General features: G+C 48.2%; 1 protein-coding gene across 4 annotated transcripts in view; it reads right to left on the bottom strand.

Annotated features, from left to right (window-relative positions):
- Positions 1-17,301, bottom strand: part of LOC149329805 (uncharacterized) — a 105,426-nt gene that overhangs the window by 59,538 nt on the left and 28,587 nt on the right. For all 4 annotated transcript variants that reach the window (XM_089560473.1, XM_089560471.1, XM_089560472.1 and 1 more), the window contains 4 exons: positions 16,424-16,555; positions 13,870-13,998; positions 10,567-10,662; positions 1,028-1,123 (listed from right to left, as the gene is read on the bottom strand). In XM_089560473.1, coding sequence (XP_089416599.1) covers positions 1,028-1,123; positions 10,567-10,662; positions 13,870-13,998; positions 16,424-16,555 — 453 coding nt within the window. The remainder of the gene's footprint in view (positions 1-1,027; positions 1,124-10,566; positions 10,663-13,869; positions 13,999-16,423; positions 16,556-17,301) is intronic.

Here is a 17,301-nt window from a genome sequence, read left to right as displayed (position 1 = left end):
CTACTAGTACCCGGCCCTGATCAAAGAAAATTGCGTCGTAAGATGCCCCCCTAAATTACAAAAAAGATATCAACCGTAATTGAAGGGCCTTATGGTGAGCTCTGCTACTTATAGGCGAGATTTCAGCACATGGTATATCTTAAGCATCACGCATGTACAAATTCACAACTTTACCCTGGGTTATGCTTACAATTCGCAAATACGTCAGCGGTATTAAACAGTGCTTGTCCCCAGATGTACTGAATTTCGTTTGCAATAGCATTCGTCAGGTCCAGCGCCTCTCATCTCTGTTTTCTCATCTCGCGGAAAATGAGGCGTGATCTAAGGCAGCAGTTTCGGTGCTTGCTAAAAGTACTTTAATGCATTTGATCAATCGCCATGTGTCGCGCTTCCCATAGGCAAACCCGAGCTAGGTTGCTCAAAGTGCAGATCGCTTTAAAGCGCAGCGGCCTCAGGACGCCAAAAGAGTTTCAGTGTTTTTTTAGCCTTGCACTCTTGACTCACTAAAGCGTGTGCACTATGGTGAACGGGTGAACTACAAACGCAAGCGCAACGCTTCGCATTTCGCTTAGGATGCCGTCTACGATGTCTACATTACCTTGAAGATAAGGCGAGAGGGCCGAGCCAATGGATACTTGAGCAGAACAATGTTTTAGACATAATATTGAGTAAAATTTCACGTTTCTGAAGGAAACGTGAAACATAATACACGATTCGTTCATCTGGCATTTAACTGCTTTTAAAGTGCTTTTGCGTCACTCCCGCCCAGTCTCCTCCTTGCCTACCCATATTGTGAACAAAAGCTTGGAGTGAAACAGTCATTTTATGAACTAGACGTGATGATGGACTACAGTATTAGAGCAAGCTATCGCCAGGGATATTCAGCAATACTTGTCGCCATTTCAGGCGTGTTCCACCAGCTCACACTCGATGTAGCTTTTATGTATGCTCTACAACCTCTGCACGGCAACATTGTCGGGATACCGATCACTCCTAATTATTTTATATTTGAATCATTGTCACTTACCGCGCCTGTCATTGCGCTCGAAGGCTGTGTGGTCACCACCGAACTTCCAGCTCCTCTGTCGAAATTCCCGGCTGGAAGATGTGGAGTGGTAGTGCGCTGAAAAATTCACAAATGGAAATCAAAACAAATACATTTCACATTCGTTGCATGAGAATTAATCTCAATAAGCTTTGTTAATTCGTTTTGTACTTAATTTGTTCATTCGTCGGAACATAAAAGTCTTCCAACCTCAAATTGTTTAACAGGGAAAGCTGTCAAAGGGATGTTCCTTCGACTCTGTGATTAGTAGGAGTAGTCTGCTTAACCAGAGGCTTGGAGCACAGAGGGGAGAGGAGGAGGTGGGTAACCGTGGAAGAAGGTATGGAGTGAGGGGAGAATGCACCAACGGTAAGCGATTACCGCATAAAAAGAGGAGGATATGCAGCAAGTGGAGTAACCTGCAAGTGCAAGATGGTTACCGCGGATTGAAGGTGGTTCGTTACCTTGGAAGTAGAGTATGGAGCGGAAGGAGCAATGCGGAACCGGCAGGTAGTTACCAAAAGAACAGGTTACCGCGGATGGAGAATTACGTGGCAAGAGGCGAGACCGGTTGAATGCGCGACCAGAAGATGATTACCGTGGAACAAAGATACTGTAAAAGGAAACTACGGCAGATGAAGAAGAATCTGAAACCGAAAAGTGTTGCGATGGGGTGCAATTTCTGTGGAAGAAAGGGAGTACTGCGAGAAAGAAGTAATGCGCAACTCTCCGTTGGTTATTGTGAAGAAGGAGAGTTACTCTGGAGGAGAGTACTGCAGAGGGGAGGAATGTGTAACCGGAAGGTCATTGGTACGAACGATGGTTCTTGTGGAAGGAGGAGGGTATAGCAAGAAAGGAGGAATACGCAACCTGAAGCTGGTTACTGTCTGAAGAGACAAGTCACCGTAGAGAGATTGTGGCAAGGGTGAAAGAAAGCGCAATCAGATAGTTGCTGATTGCGCTGATTGCGGAACTCATGAACAGAAGGACGACGGTATGGTGGAGTGCGGAAGGAGGACGGTTTGGCGACGCCGAAGGAACCCGCAACCAGTGTATGGTTACCGTGGATACAGGAGAGGTGCCGTGGAACATGATGAGTATGACACGAGAGGTGGCAGATACGACGAAAACGGAACAATGTGCGAGTGGCATGCACCAACCGTGGAAGAGGGGTGCTATTGTGGTAGGAGGGTAAAAGAAGTGCGGAGCAATGAGTCAGCTGGAAGAGGTTGCCACAGAGGGTGGTTCCCATGAATGAGGAGGCTACTGCAAAAGTGAATGAATGCGCATATTCAGGGCAGATTCTACAGTAAGAACAGGAGGGGGAGGTGGATACCATGGAAGAAGAAGGGTGAAAACGTTGGTAATGGAGGGTATGGGAAGACGAGAGGAATGCGTGACTGGAGGATGGCTGCCTTCAAAGCCTGAGGAGAAGATTACGGTGCAAAGAAAGCACGGATTGTGGACGACTGCGTCAGCGTACAGTTGCTACCATGGGATAAGCGCAGCAGTGCATATCTACAGGGTGCCTATCGTGTCAGTAAGAGTAGGAAGGGCTACCGTGAATAGAGAGTATGACGTGAGCAGAGGAATGCGCAAATCGAAGGTGTTACTTTCGGATCCGGTTTGCCTAGTAGAGAGAGAGAGAAAGAGAGAGGGGGGGGAATGGCAGGGATGTTAAATTCGCCTAGTAGGATGATCGTAATGCGAGAGCGGGTGAATGCGCGATTACCGCGGAAACAGGTGCAGGACAGTCACCGTGGGTGGAGGCTGTAGCGAGAGCGGAGGTGTGCGTAACCGGTACGTCGATAACTACGCAGCAGTTCCCGTGGAAGAAGAAGGCTATGCTGAAAGCCGAGGAATACGCAATGGGATAGTGGTTACCGTGGAAGAAGGCGGAGTAATGTTTGCGAGGGTGGAGACTATGGCGAGAGCGAAGAAAAAGTGGGAGGGTAGACTTAAGCTCAGAATTAAGAGTATGGCGTGATAGCCTAATGGGATAATTTTCATATATGCCGTATGTCAGAATTTCATTCTCTATACTTTACATTCATAGATATCTGAGACTCCTCATACCCCTCCTGGCGTAGTGGCGCAGTGGTCCAGCGGTTAAGCGATACACAACTGCCCTGCAACGGCGAATGCTTCCAGTGGTGGGCATTGTGCGGCGCAAATTGACCTTTCCTAGCGAGCAGTCATTAATATAGCTGCCATCTTCCACGGTGGGCAGTCTTCTAACTATCCGGTGGGCAGGTTTTAATGACGCTGCAAGGTCACGAGACCGAGGTTGCCTGCCTGCCTCCAAGGTTATTCTCTGAGCAACAAACACCCTGCCAAAGCCATAATTTTAAAGCGAAAGCTTTACTAGCCTAGCGGCGCCGATTTCACTGTGTCAGAAAGAATGACCTCAACAGCAGCAGCAGAGCTTCGTAAGCAAGCACGTAACGCACCACGTGAGTCACAGCAGCTGCAGCATACCGCTGCGCGCTGCCTGTCCAATGTCTCGCTACGGGTGAAGAATGTAAGGTGGAGCCGACGCCCTTGAGAGCGGGTGCTCGCACACGTCGGGCCGAGCCTGATCATTCGGTTCACACTACCAACTGTGCGAGGAATTTAGCAATCATTAGGGAGCGTAAACGTGCCAAACGGGCAGCCGAAACATTTGAAGGGCGGGAGTTTCAAAAGCAAAGGGGAGGCGCATAACTGGCTCCCTGGGAGAGTGAACACTTGAGTCGCACTTTAAGCTACGTGGCGGTAGTGACAGATGTGCGCTGCATGCGTTGGCGTTGACATAGTTGTGGCAGTAACGTGGCACACAAGCTATAGGCCATCGGCGTTTATTCTCCCCATTAGCGTTGGCGTTCACATCGTTCTAGACTCTGATAATTTTGAGGATAGCAAGGGCGCATACCTTGGGCTCTCTGGGGCAGTGGACGCCTCAATCGCGTGGTGCGGTCCGTGGCGGTGGTGAGAGAGAGATGCGGGCTCCATTTATTAGCGCTGACAACGTTGTGGCAAACACGCGGCACTCCAGCATTAGGCCGCCGCTTGACCTCATGCTGGTTATTCAAGCTCGACTTTCGCTTGGATAAGCTGGGTTAGCTGAGCTATGATGTCGCAGATATTTTTTCGCTCACAAGGGCGAAAACGCCGACACCGGATTTTCTGGAGAACGTTTCCTTTACAGTTGTGGCGTTAATACGTAACCCGAAGTAGGTTACTTTGGGACCAGGTTCCCGTAGCGGAGGGTTACAATAGGTGGATGAATAGGTGGAAGAACGGAGGAATGCGTAACCCGAAAGTTGGTTACTTTAGGAGCTGGTTCGCATGGAAGGAGGAGTACATGGTGGGAGTGGAGGATGCGGAATAGGAGGGTGGATACCGTAGAAACAGGCAGAAAATGTAGAGCTGAGACACATGTTCTCGAGGAAGGGCGTATGATACCAAACAGAAGCACGTGATCGAACTCGCAGTTCGCAATCGTGAGGCGCTCACCGAAGAGGCGGCGGGGACGAGCTGCAACGAGTGGGCCACGCATGACAGTGCGGTAGGTCACACTGTGCTTTGGTGGCTGGTTGAGGTTTCAAAACTTGGCGACCTTTGGAGAGTCCTCTACGACCTTGGCATAAGGGCACGGCGGAGTAAGAGTGTTTATAGAGTGGAAGCGATGGCCGGCAACACGCCTGTGGTGGTAAGGCGCGTCATGCTGTTGATGAGGTGATGTCGTCCCATACTGACGTCTACGTCTAAGTGGGTCAAGAAGTCACAGCTAAAGATAGAATGATGAACGCCGGCGATCAGGATGATCGACCGGAACCAGGGCCTGCAATCCAAGACAAAGAGTTGGTAGCGAACGACCACACGTGGTGATGGTGGCTGAATTAGCCGCATGGAGCTTAGGTCATGGTGACATGTAACTGCGGTCAACCTTCATGGAAGGCAGCACCCTGACCTCGTCACCCGTGTCGACGTGAAAGCCAAGGCCGGAAATCCATTGCATGACCATGAAAAGGTGGCTCGCTTAACGAAGCAGGTCACTTGCCACCGTCAGGGACCTCGCGTCGCGTTTCCCGACCAGATGCATGTTGAAGTGCACCTGCGGGTGCGGTGCCGGAAGGTGCGGAGCCGCTAGAGAGAGGCGAGCTGGGAGGACTGCACGTGTGGGTGGCAATCAGGAAGCAGCAACGGCGGCTATGACGGGGACAGAGCCCGCGGTGGCTTTGAGAGAACGCGCAAAAGGCATCGATGGAAGCAGCAAGCTGGTCGATTCAAGCTTGTAACCGGGATATGTGGGATGGCACAGGCGCCGAGGCGAAGGTAGCGACTGATGGAAGCAGCATCGCGATAGCTATCGGCTAGCTCGGGGAGGTGGTTGGTGCTCATGTCGCCTGCAGCATCAATATGAGGCGAACGTATTGCGGCAAGCGCTGTTAGAGCAGCTCCTTCACCAGCGCACCATGCCGACGTTCCTGTCGCCTAGAAGCTGATCAGGAGTTTGGAAGGGTGATGTATGGCAAGCTCTTCATTGGTGAGCATGTGCTAATCACGGGCGCGCGCTCGGACGCAGTGATGCATTCCAGAATGCTCTGCTTGAGGCACTGATATAGAGTTTTGAGAAAAAAAAAACCAGCGCAGGAACAGGGACACAAGAAAAGAAAACGACAGGACAGGCGCTGACTAGCAACGTTTAAAGCAGGTAGGCCGCACATATGGGGTAGATGTGCTTTTTTCAGCACCTAATAAGCTGGGCAAAATTTGCGCCGGGGTTAATAGGGAAAGCAGGAAAGAAAAACAAAAAAGACAAAAAATAAAAACAAAAAAGAGTGTGAAGTAAATCATGATTTAAAGTTCGTCCCTTGTGCCAAGGGTGTGGTGTACAGGGTTCCCTTCACGTGCGGCAAGAACTATATAGGCCAGACGGGAAGATGCCTAAATTCCCGCCTGCGTGAACATCCTGTTTTTCATTCTGCGATAGGCGCTGATAATTTTTTGCTTGTTTTGACGTAACCTGTTGGTTCGTTTTTTTTTCTGTGGGCTTCATTTATGTCTAATTATTAAGTGTATTTACAGCTGTATTTTTTGTTTCACTTTCGTGTGTAATCCACTCCCCTCTGTAATGCCCGCTTGCCCTGAGGGTAATGAAATAAATAAATAAATAAACACCTCTTTGAAAGGGGCCCCTTCCTCGATCCTAGCCTTGCACTACAAAGAATGTAATAGTAACACCTCCGCGCCTGCTGCCCAACAATTTTTTCCACTTTTTAACGACACAAAAGTCTTATACAATACCAAAGATAGATTAACTAGGGAAATTAGCCAAGCATTTCATATTCATAAAAACCCCGACAGATGCGTAAGCACTCCATCCGTCCTTGTTCATGACTGTGAGATATCGTTTCTTGAGATCGTGGCTGATTGTAACATCTAATCAGTGTTGTTGGCGTCGATCATGCGTGCTCCTGGTTGTTTGTAGAGTATATTTTTTCGTGTTCCGTGCAATAAACCTTCAGTTGCTAGTCAGCGCTTGTCCCGTCCTTTTTTTCTCAATGCGTACCAACTCGCTCAACTCGCCGTTTTACTGATATAGAGTATCGACCAAGGCACGAGTGCTTACGTCCACCAAACCGTGATCAATCTTAGTAGACCGGTTCTAAATGAATTAATGGAAGTGAGACATTTCAGAAATGACGAGGTGGAGTGGAAGATGGCATTCGCCTTGCTTAACCATACTCGCAGATTATTGTGCCAGAACGCTAGCAGGCGGAACTCGATGGCTGCTGGATGGCTGCTGGATGGTTGCTGGATGCCATGGACGCGAAACAGCGTCAGGCGGAAGGTCTTCTGAGGGTGGTAGGCTATTGGAGTTGGTCATCACTTAGGCAGTAGTCACTAAAGTCGGGAATCACGGGGTCACAGCGGAGCGCCAGGAAAACAGAACCGAAGTAGCAGGCATTCGGAAATGAACTGCATGAGTCGCGCTTGCGCACAAAGCCGCCTCGATCATTATTTTTCTTTTCTTCAAAGCCGGAACCAAGGCGCCGGCAGTGAAGCGCTGGTCTAAGCACCTTTATAGGGCGCCGCGTTCTATCAAGGCACCCTACGCCATTACGGTGCGGCGAACGTGGGCGCTGCAGAAGGTTACCCTGGATGGAGCGTATGTCGATAGCGGAGGAATCTGGAACAGGAGGTTGGTTAAACTGAAAGCTGGACTAGGAGAGTACGGTGAGAGAGTAGGAATGCGCAAGTGAAGGGTGGTTACCGTGGAAAGATGGTGGTGCCTGTGGAAAAAAAAAAACCCTTGCAGGTCTTTTTGATCATATTCTTGGAGAAATGCGATAGCATTTAGGTTGGGTCCTACCGTGTCGACAATGAGTCTCAAATGTCCTTCTTGCGAAATTCTTGCCAAAATGCCGGTAGGAACCAGTTCCAGTGTCACTATATAGCATGCAGCGGTAACTACCTTCCAGAATTGTCAAGCAGCCTCCATCGAATTATCATATTTCCTCATTTTAACACAATTCCACTAATCCGCTTCACTCAACCCATCGAATTTGTAGGGCCGGCCTGCCTTCGAAATTCTCGGAGTCCTTCAACATTTTTGGAGATGGGCAAATTTACTCATTTTGGGGGTCCTTTTATTCTAAAATTTGACGGTGCTGTATGATTCGTCGACTCGTAGTCCATTGGTGTTGACGAAGTCGCGACCCTCTCAATCGCAACAATAGATAGCGGGGAGCACTCATACCGCTACTCACGCAGTGCCGCAATGGTGCAGAAATGGGTCATTACCTCAACAGTTGGTTCTTTCAAAATAACCAAACGATTAGCCTGATCAGACCCAAATTTTCCTTTCCGACCTCCCACAAGGCTCATCCTCAGGCCATAGTGGGCAGACAGCAACTGCTTTGAAGTTAATGAATCAATTTCATTTCCACGTTTCATGCAGTCATGAACATCAGAACACGCTGGGCAAGTTTCTGCGTGCCGTGATGGCCAGGTTGTGCTTTCAACTGATCAGAAATTTTACTGGCCACGCCAAGGTGGGCAATTTCTACGCATTGCGGTGGGCAGGGTGGCGGCTGCCACAGGGGACAGGTTGGGAGGACGTCACAAGATAACGTGACCTATGTCGTCCAATCAGGAAATTTCGCGACAGAGAAGCAGGCTTTTTTATTAGAGGACAACCTAAATGTGTTCTAATTGAAAAATAAAAGCAAGAGCGGAAGAATGCGTAACGCGAAGGGTGTTGCCAAGGAGGGTGGTTAGCGTGGAAGGAGGTTATGGCGAGAGCGAAAGAATGCACACCAGTACTGTAGTTGTGAAAGGAACCATCTTCTGGGAGTGACAGATATGGAAGGAGCTGGAAGGGGATTGCCGTGGTACGTGGAGGGTACGGCGAGAGGGGACTAATGTGTTACCGGATGTTGGGTACGGTCGAGAAAGAAGGACGGCGATTGCCATGGAAGAAGTAGGGTATGGCTTTAGCGGAGGAAGGCACAAATACAGGACGGTCAGTGTGGAAGGAGGAGTGGAAGGGTTACTCTAAAAGGAGCGTACGGAGAGATTGGAGGAATGCGTAACTGGAAGGTTGACCCCACGGGAAAAACCTTGAGGGTTATTTGCAGGGAAAAAGGGACAGCATGCCGAAAGCGGAGAATTTTGAGACCCAACGTCGTCAGGGGCTGTTACCAAACGCGCCTAGCAAGCAGGGGTTCAGCGGCTTTCCCGCTGCGCGCTTTGAGTGGTGGAATGGGGAGGAGAGAGTGAAAGAACGAACCTGTGGTGAAAACTGAAAAGGCTGCGTTTTACGTACATATATGTGCATGTAGATCTCAAATTGTTTAGCTCAATATATCGCCAAACCTGCAGACCTATCTTTTTATCTCGCGTTACGCAGCTGTAAGCCTCCTATGATTTCTTTGGGGATTCTTACTTAAGCATCTGTAGAACTGTCCGGATGCTCTCCAGAAATGTTAAGCTGTGCCATGCCTGCCACTATGGAGTTAATATCCCCATCGTCGGCACTTGCCGCCTGCAGGAAGAAAATAAGGAGAGAATAAATTAAGCAGAGTATATCTTCCTCATTCCAAAGGTTTATGATGATCTATGAATGCGACTCAGAGGGTTGTGGCGTCATCAACAGTACGTCACCACCACTGGACGAATCACAGCACAGCTCTAACTTGGAAAAATCTGAGAACCCCCAGATTTCTGAATTTGGCCCACCACCAAAATTCTAAACGACCCCGAAAACTTTAGATGTAGGCCCACCCCAAAAGCTACATTACAATCAATTTTTGGGATTAGTGGGGGGATTCAGGGGTAGGTCGAATTGGTGTAATCACACATGATATTCCAATAGAAGCTACTCGAACCTTCTATAAGGTGTTGAGTGATTTACACGTTGTAAGGGCAATGGAGCCGGTTCCAGCCGAAGTTTTGGTGGAAAAATTGCAATAACAGTAGACACTCATCGTAGACACCATAGCAGGCAACCTAAAGGACTGATATAGTTGTAGACTTGGTGTGATATTTTCTTTACTTGGCAAATGCACAAAAACATGCAAGTTTTGGTATCAGTTAAGTCTGCCACGATTTTTAAGACATACGAATATGCAATCTTTTATTTTAAAAAATACATATTTCACTTCTCAAGGCAGTGAGTAGCTTTATCTGATACACAACGTCGTCATCAATGACAATGCAGTTATTATTCTTGCGTTTGATCCCCCCAAAAGTTCTATGAGAAGGCTGCGCTGCAACATAAGCCCCCCCGAACAAAATTTCTGGCTACGCCACTGGTGCCAGTGGCAGTCAGTCCACGGTACCATGCCAGAACACGAAAAATGTTTAATATGTTAGTACTAGAGCTTCCATTTTGTCCTGTCCGCCTGTGCTTCCGCGGAGTTGTGGGCTGCCAAGGCTACGTCCCTTTGTGACGTCATTACAACCTGCCAATCGGATTGTGAGGAAACTGCCCGCGGTGGTAGGTGACAGATCTGTTGGAGATTTCTCGCTCATGAACCGCAACGTCGACCTCACAAGCCCCACCGATGGCAGCACCTGCTATCGCAGGGCATTCGCGCATCGGTTGTAGCGCATCACTGTACCAGGAGTGGTATGAGGACTCGCAGGGTTATAGAATACAAATCAGAGGATCGCCAATTTCTTTTGTATGGATATTAACCAATTTACGCTACCGCGTCATGCCATTACGGCGTTGCTTAAAGATGTCCTCCAGATGCAGTGGGCTAACACTGAGGCCCCCACTCACCGATTTCGCCGATCGTTGTCGGAAGTCTGCTGACGTTGAAATCCCAGCCTTTAGCCGAAACCGAAGGGAAAACACAAGTGGTAGCGCATCTAATTCGAATTAGCATAACTACGGTAAATCATCCTCCCCTTCAATGTTGCTAATAAATTATTTAGTGCTCACATTAAGACGTTATCAACCCCTCACAAAACTGACGCAGCTGAATGAAAAAGGCTCTGTATCCTTTAATATTTTGTTTCTAACTTACCTCTTGAGGAGGATGTCTGTCGTCTCCTGCCTCTGAGTCGCTAATGATTTCGAAGTCGGAGATTGCACTGTCGTCTTCTGAGGTTCCAGAGTTCGCCTAAAAGTAAATGAATGTGTACATAGCGGAATAAATTTGACGGGTTCCTTGAAATATGAAGCAAGTATCAAAATTAAATGCATGGCAGTTGTCAGGAAGCGAATAGTGTAAGTATGCACAGCTTCTTCCATGCATGCATGCTAAAACACTTCCGACACCTCCCGTGATAAAATAAGGTGTTCCGCACGATAGTTAGCAGTAGTGTTCAGTAGGCACAACCGCTGTCGTTTGAGTATTACTCCTCAAAGTGTCATGAAACTGTAACCACCGCGATGGCTGAGTGCTTAGGGCGCTCTTCTACACAGCCCAATGACCCATGTTCAGTACAAGCCGCGGCCGTCGTGTGATCTAAGAACCCCAGGTGATCAAAATCAATCCTGAGCTCTTCACAACGGCCCCCCACACAGCCCATGTATCGGCGCGGGACGTTAACCGCCACAATTCACAAGTTCATCGCGATAGCACCATAGTTTCCATTCAAGAAAAAAAATCCAGCGTCGCCGTTGGCGGCGTCGCTTTTGTGAGAGAAATATTATGGCAGGCGGCGGGTGGTTACTAGAGAAAAACCTAGGAGGAAGGGGGGCCACCTCGATCACGTAACCTTGATCTGTCATCACAACCTGTCTACCCCATAGAAAACTGCCCACAGGTGGCAGTTAAATCCTTTAAGAAGAGCAACCTGGACCAGACAAGGTCCTCTGTTGGGAGCACCTGCCATCATAGAGCAATGGATCATCTCTTAGCCGCTTCATCACTGCACCACTGCGGCAGTGGGGTATGAGGACTCCTACGTATCTATTAATGTAAAGTAGAGAGTGCACTTCTGCAAATAGGGGAATTAGCCAGTTCCGCTTTCGCGGCAGAACCTTAAAGTGAAGCTTTGGTCTCCCCCCCCCCCCCCCCCAATTTTTTTAATGTTTTGTGAGCAAAGCAAAGGCTATACTGTGCTCGTGCTCGAAGGCGCATTTCGGCAAAAGATGTCGGCTGCGGCGTCCCTCTTTCAAGGAAATACGGCCCTCACATCTGAGGGAAGAAAATGGGGGGGAAGAATTGTGTATTGTGAAGAATTGGAAGAATTTGTGTAGTTAGGTCGAATGCGTTTTTTGTGGGCTATCACTGTATGGCCATTGTTTTGCATTCCACTGGAACACTAAATCAATGCAACTTTCAAACTGCGTAGCCACCATATTCTTGGGTATGACCAGATGGAAATCGGCCAATTGCCAGGAAGATCAGAATGAATGCGGTGTTGAGTGCTAGAAATCTAAAAACTTGCAAAAACAGGCGATATTGGAAACAAAAATACGTGCAACGGGAGCCGAGACACCATAAAAGAGGCCACAAGGAAAAGTATGCACACATTTGGCAAAGAAACGCAAAATACCGTCATTTCCGTCGCGAGCTAATCTCTAACAGTAGATGTAAGAAAACAGTCCTGAAAACAGACTGCGCATATTTTGGTTAACATGTCAGTAAAAACCAATGACAAGAATGGAACTGAACGGACTTCCGACACGTGCATTGAACGAACATAACAACATATGAACACTTGTATGTATAAAGGTTAAGAAAAATTCTCCATAGTTATTCCTGTTCTATCTTTTGCCGCCGCGGTGGCTCAGTGGTTATGGTGCTCGGCTGCTGACCCAAAAGACGCGGGTTCGATCCCGGCCGCGGCGGCTGGAATTTCTTTGGAGGAGAAATTCTAGAGGCCCGTGTACTGTGCGATGTCAGTGCACGTTAAAGAACCCCAGGTGGTCGAAATTTCCGGAGCCCTTCACTACGGCGTCTCTCATAGCGTTAGTCGCTTTGGGACGTTAAACACCATAAACCATAAACCATAAACCATGTTCTATCTTTTGAGATGACAAAACACAGTGTATTTCACGTAACGTGAACCAAAGATTTCAAAAAAGTTACGTACGAGTGTAGGGTGAAACCAACAACATATTCTTTCCCGTCAAGTGCCGCTCCGCATAGCATTTTCAAATTGCCGCTAGTTATTTAGGTGACATTATTTATGCAAAATAGAAAACGTTCACTTCAGGGTCGGGTGCGTTTCGTTAAGCTGCAGAAAGGGTTATAACATAACAGTTCCATTTTCTAGTGTTGCAACGCAACTCCTACGTGGACCTTTTTTCCTTCATTTTTATGAAAACCCGGGGAATATGAAAAAAGAAATTATGTAACTGCGCTCATGCGCAGCCATATTCCAGCTCTCCCAAACGTGCTTCTAACGAAGGAAATATGCTCGCCGAAGGTGCACAACTGAAGGTCCGCCACTCAGCATGGAGGGCTTTACTGGAAATATGGAAATACTTTACTGTTTTCCATTCCTCTTTTTGTCTGCGCGGTGTCTAAAAAAAACCCTGCCTGAATTGACTGTCATTCGAACTCTTTTGAACACATTATATAGCGGCAGCTAACAGATGCCCATCCGCTGGGGTTATCTTCGTCGTGGCACTCGGCATTACCACACGGTGGTATCCATGGGATATAAGGAAGAGGGAAGTTCCCTTGGCAAGAGGAGCCTGTTGTGAGAGCGTAAGAATGCACAAGCGGTGGGTCGCGTCTATGGTAACCATTCGGTGAATAGTTACTGAGGAACGAGGAGGGGAGAGTATGGCATGAGAGCAGAGACGCGAACCTAGAGTGTTGTTCACACGGTAGCCCTTTCTTTTAGCGCCATGGTTTCATGCTCTTTATGTGGAACGAAAAACAAAGTCGGTCAACATGCTTCAATTTTAAAGAGAGTCCATTATAACTATGCATATATGAATGTCGCCATCACATTTTTTACTCAAAAATTTCACGAAATGAAAATAGCTTGACAGCTGACACTCAATCTCATGTTCCACAGTCATAAGCTTGCTGTGAGGTTTTCGATTAAAATTTCCGAAAAAAACGTAGTTGAACTAAGAGCGCAACTATTCGCTACCACCACTGTGCTGATATAATCATGCACCTGGTAGGGAAAGTGCAATATAGCGGCGAGAAATGAAGTTGTAACACCAGCAGAGATGCATACCTGTGTGCTTTTCCTACTCCGTTCGGCCTTATCGCCCAACATGCGCGTGATAGACTGAAACGAGCCACCAGCATAGGTCTTGATAATAAGCCAGGCAGTTCGGCTAAACCCCATGCTTGTGTGGTACAAACCCTATTTGCTCCAGAAATTACAATTTAATTTCCCCTGGTTGTTCTCACCTGGTCATCGTCATTTTGCCTCCAAGCCATGTCGGATTCTCGTGGGGGGTTTACTGAAGGGCCTTCCTGTTCTGAGGCTGACGTATGATGAGGGATTACAGGTACCGCAGAGGAGGCTTCAGGAGATATCTAAAACCAAAGAAGCAACAAACGATACTTTTAATGTTTTTGCATAAGTAACTACGTGCTACGTATTCTTCAACTGGGCCTTTAGTGCGACTGAAGAAATGCAAAAAAAGCCTTACATTTTATGCAAAAAGGAGTTATCTACAAGCGTGAAAAAAAAGAAGGGAAATATGACCCATGGCAAAATGTCTAAAAAACCTAAATGCAAGAATTACCTTAGTTTTTTCGCATGAACACGCAAAAATATAGAATCCTCTCGGTACACAATTGCGTACACCGGCTACTACAAAGACATGGAGCACTCCGTTCGCGCCCTGGCCACTGCCTGCAACTCACGCCGCGTTCTGCGCCCTTCATTAAAGAGAGAGAGAGATAAAGAGAGGGGGAAAGGCAGGGATGTTAACCAGAAAAGTTTCCGGTTGGCTACCCTGCACTGGGGAAGGGAATGAGGGGATAAAGAAGTTTGCAATAGACCTCGCACCTAGTGCACCGAAAAAAAAGAACCGTTCTGAACCCAAACCAGTCGTGGCTGGTTCTTCCTCGCCTTGGCTCAGGCAGGTTTGGTATCTCGGCATCAAACAAGCAATTCTAACCCTCCGCCATCGACACCGCCGGCTCTTCCTCCCTTTATACCGGTGACGACGAGCACCAGGAGGCTCAGACTAGCGGCGCTTCGTTGGAAGCCTGCTTGTACATGTCTACTTGCTGCCATTTTGGCCTAACAGCCCCCAGCGCTTGGCTTCTGCAGGTCAGGTGGGCTTCTGTCTTCGGCACGTCACCTGCCAGAAGACCATGTTCCTCAATATCGGGTTTTCTCTGCCTCCGGTCGTTGCCGAGGAATTAGCGGATATCATTACCTAGCTGCACGCCGGCGCAAAAGTTCGCGCACCTTGAAGGCGGCTATCACTGCCCTCAAACTAGATAACCAACTCAGGAGCTTCCAGCAGCTCTTCACTGCTATAGGGACTGATGACAGTCACCCTTCTGAGCTCCTCCGACGGATGCGTCAGCAGATTAGAGCCCCCGCCGCACAGCAGTACTACCTGCTGCTTGAGTTGTTTCTCCAGCGCCTCTCACGGAACATTGTTCTCGTCCTCGCGGCCACGCGTGATGTGTCACTGGACAAGCTCCCGAAATCGCTGACCGAGCTCCGGACTACTCCCGCGCCCCCCAGCCTAGAGCCCTTAGTGTCGTTTCCACTCCGTTTCAAGCTACTACCGGAGTCTCCCAGCTTGCGAGCGTACAAGGCCGTGAGGACCCTCTTAACACACGGCTGGATGTCCTCGTGTCCCTGTCACACCCGCTGTGGATACTCCGGTTCCGCTGTCGCTCCCGGGCACTTTCGTGTTCCCCGAAGCGCCAACCATTCGACGCGCGCCAGGACACCTCGCCTTCGGCTGTATACTGGTACCACTGTACCTTCGGCAGCACTGCCGACAAATGCACCAGCCCATGGTCCTGGTCCGGAAACGCTGCCACCGGCCACTGACGGCGGAGAGTGGTAATTGTGGAAGGACACGCCGCGTTTTCTACGTTGCTGACAAAATCACAGGCGCTCGTTTCTTGTTGACAGGGGAAGCAGAAGTCAACTTCATACCGGTCTCTTCTGCAGACCGCCGTCGCAGCGAACAGACCTCCCACTCTAGCGACAAAGAACTCCCCACATCGCAGGTACGACTCTCGGTCTCTTAACCTTATTATTGGATTGCGCCGTACGTTTCACTTCATTTACAGCATCTTTGATACCTCGCAAGCTGTTCGGACGGCGTACTTCCGCAGTTTCTTCAGCCCTGCAGTCGATATGCATGCTCATCCCCTCATAGCTTTCCACGCACACCTGCCCGTACCCGGCTTGCAATTCATAGCCTCGCCGTCGAGGCTTCGAGATCTCGCCTACGCTTCACCCTACGAAAAAGCCTTCGCCAATTTTCCGCACACTACGCTGCCGCACAACCTCTTGTTGATGGACATGGTAAGAGGCGCAATGCGTTTACTCTATCTATGGTTGTGTAAGTAAGAAGCTAACTCGCAGCCCTCGCAGCAGATCAGTTTTTAAACTGATATAGGCGCTGGCTGTGCGTTCAGTCATACTTGGCTTTCAGTGGCCCAGTATGATACTTTAATATGTAGCTGGCCAAAGATAGCATTTTCAAGCACTGTCTTTCAAGATAGTTTTTCCTGTAAGTTTAGTAACGAGGCTGATTTAATTGCACACATTTGAGAGCAAATGCCATGAGTCACATGAGCTGCACGCACGCTTCTCAATTTGTGTGCTGCAGTCCTGAAAATCTGCAAAGCCTGCTATGAAGACTGAGAGCTCAGGCCCCCGATCAGATTACTTGCGCTTCCTAAACAAGTGAAGGAATTCCATAAGAGATCCTGGAAAATGCAAAGTACAGTATGCCAGAAAGTTTGAATGCTTCCTCACCTGCGTTTTGCTTTGAAACAATGACGGCTTTGACAGTGGCCAGTTGGTGAACTTCTGAGCTTCTTCATGCGATGCCGATGGTGGGGTCTGTGCTGGGTCCAGCTTTGGAATATGTTCCGTTGTAGTTGGTGCCTGGCAGATAAATTTATAAAATTAACTAACTCGCTTATATTAATATGTCAAAGCGAGCGTGGTTAGAGGCTCCAAAAAGACGTGGCCGCCCCACAGAGAACTTAATCACCCGACATTTTGCTAAGCTTCAAATTTCTGCGTCTCCTGATGAGTTGTGAGGACGACTAAGGCGGAGATTAGATGAAGTTTCATGAAGTTGCCAATAAAGTGTTGACATTAATGACATTCAAACTTAAGCCCGTAATGGTGTTTTGTCAACAGTGGTAGGCGGATTCTCTGAATAAATAACTTTTAAGCACTGATAAAACAAATCGACAATTAGGCTATATGACTTTGTTAGAACGGTTTCGCTAGATTGCACGCATGTCACGCTTGCATGAAAATCTACTGCTAAATTGCTTAAATATCGTAAACACAGTGGCGTAACAAACAAACAGCAGGCCTTGGAAAGCGGGATTACTGTGTGTTAGACACACTAAATAGCTTCTTCAGCTGTATTTCATCATGAAATTTGAACATCAATGATGCTGGCCTCGTCCTAAGTTAACTAATCCATGTGAACCGTATTTCGCAGAATTTGTTGCTCGGTTCCCTCTTGCTTGCGACCAAGTTCCCATCATTATATCCTGTCACACAGGTATGTAAATTTTTTACTCTTGGTGTCAGGTGTGCACGCTTTCAGTGGAGCAGTTATTGCATTTTCTTAATACAAATAAAATTCAACTAAGGTTTGGATGCTCCCATCG

The sequence above is a fragment of the Amblyomma mixtum genome, chromosome 9, assembly GCF_055824585.1.
Source record: "Amblyomma mixtum isolate Tamu chromosome 9, ASM5582458v1, whole genome shotgun sequence".
In the NCBI taxonomy this organism is placed as follows: Eukaryota; Metazoa; Arthropoda; class Arachnida; order Ixodida; family Ixodidae; genus Amblyomma; species Amblyomma mixtum.
This window is presented reverse-complemented; position numbering and strand designations above follow the sequence as displayed.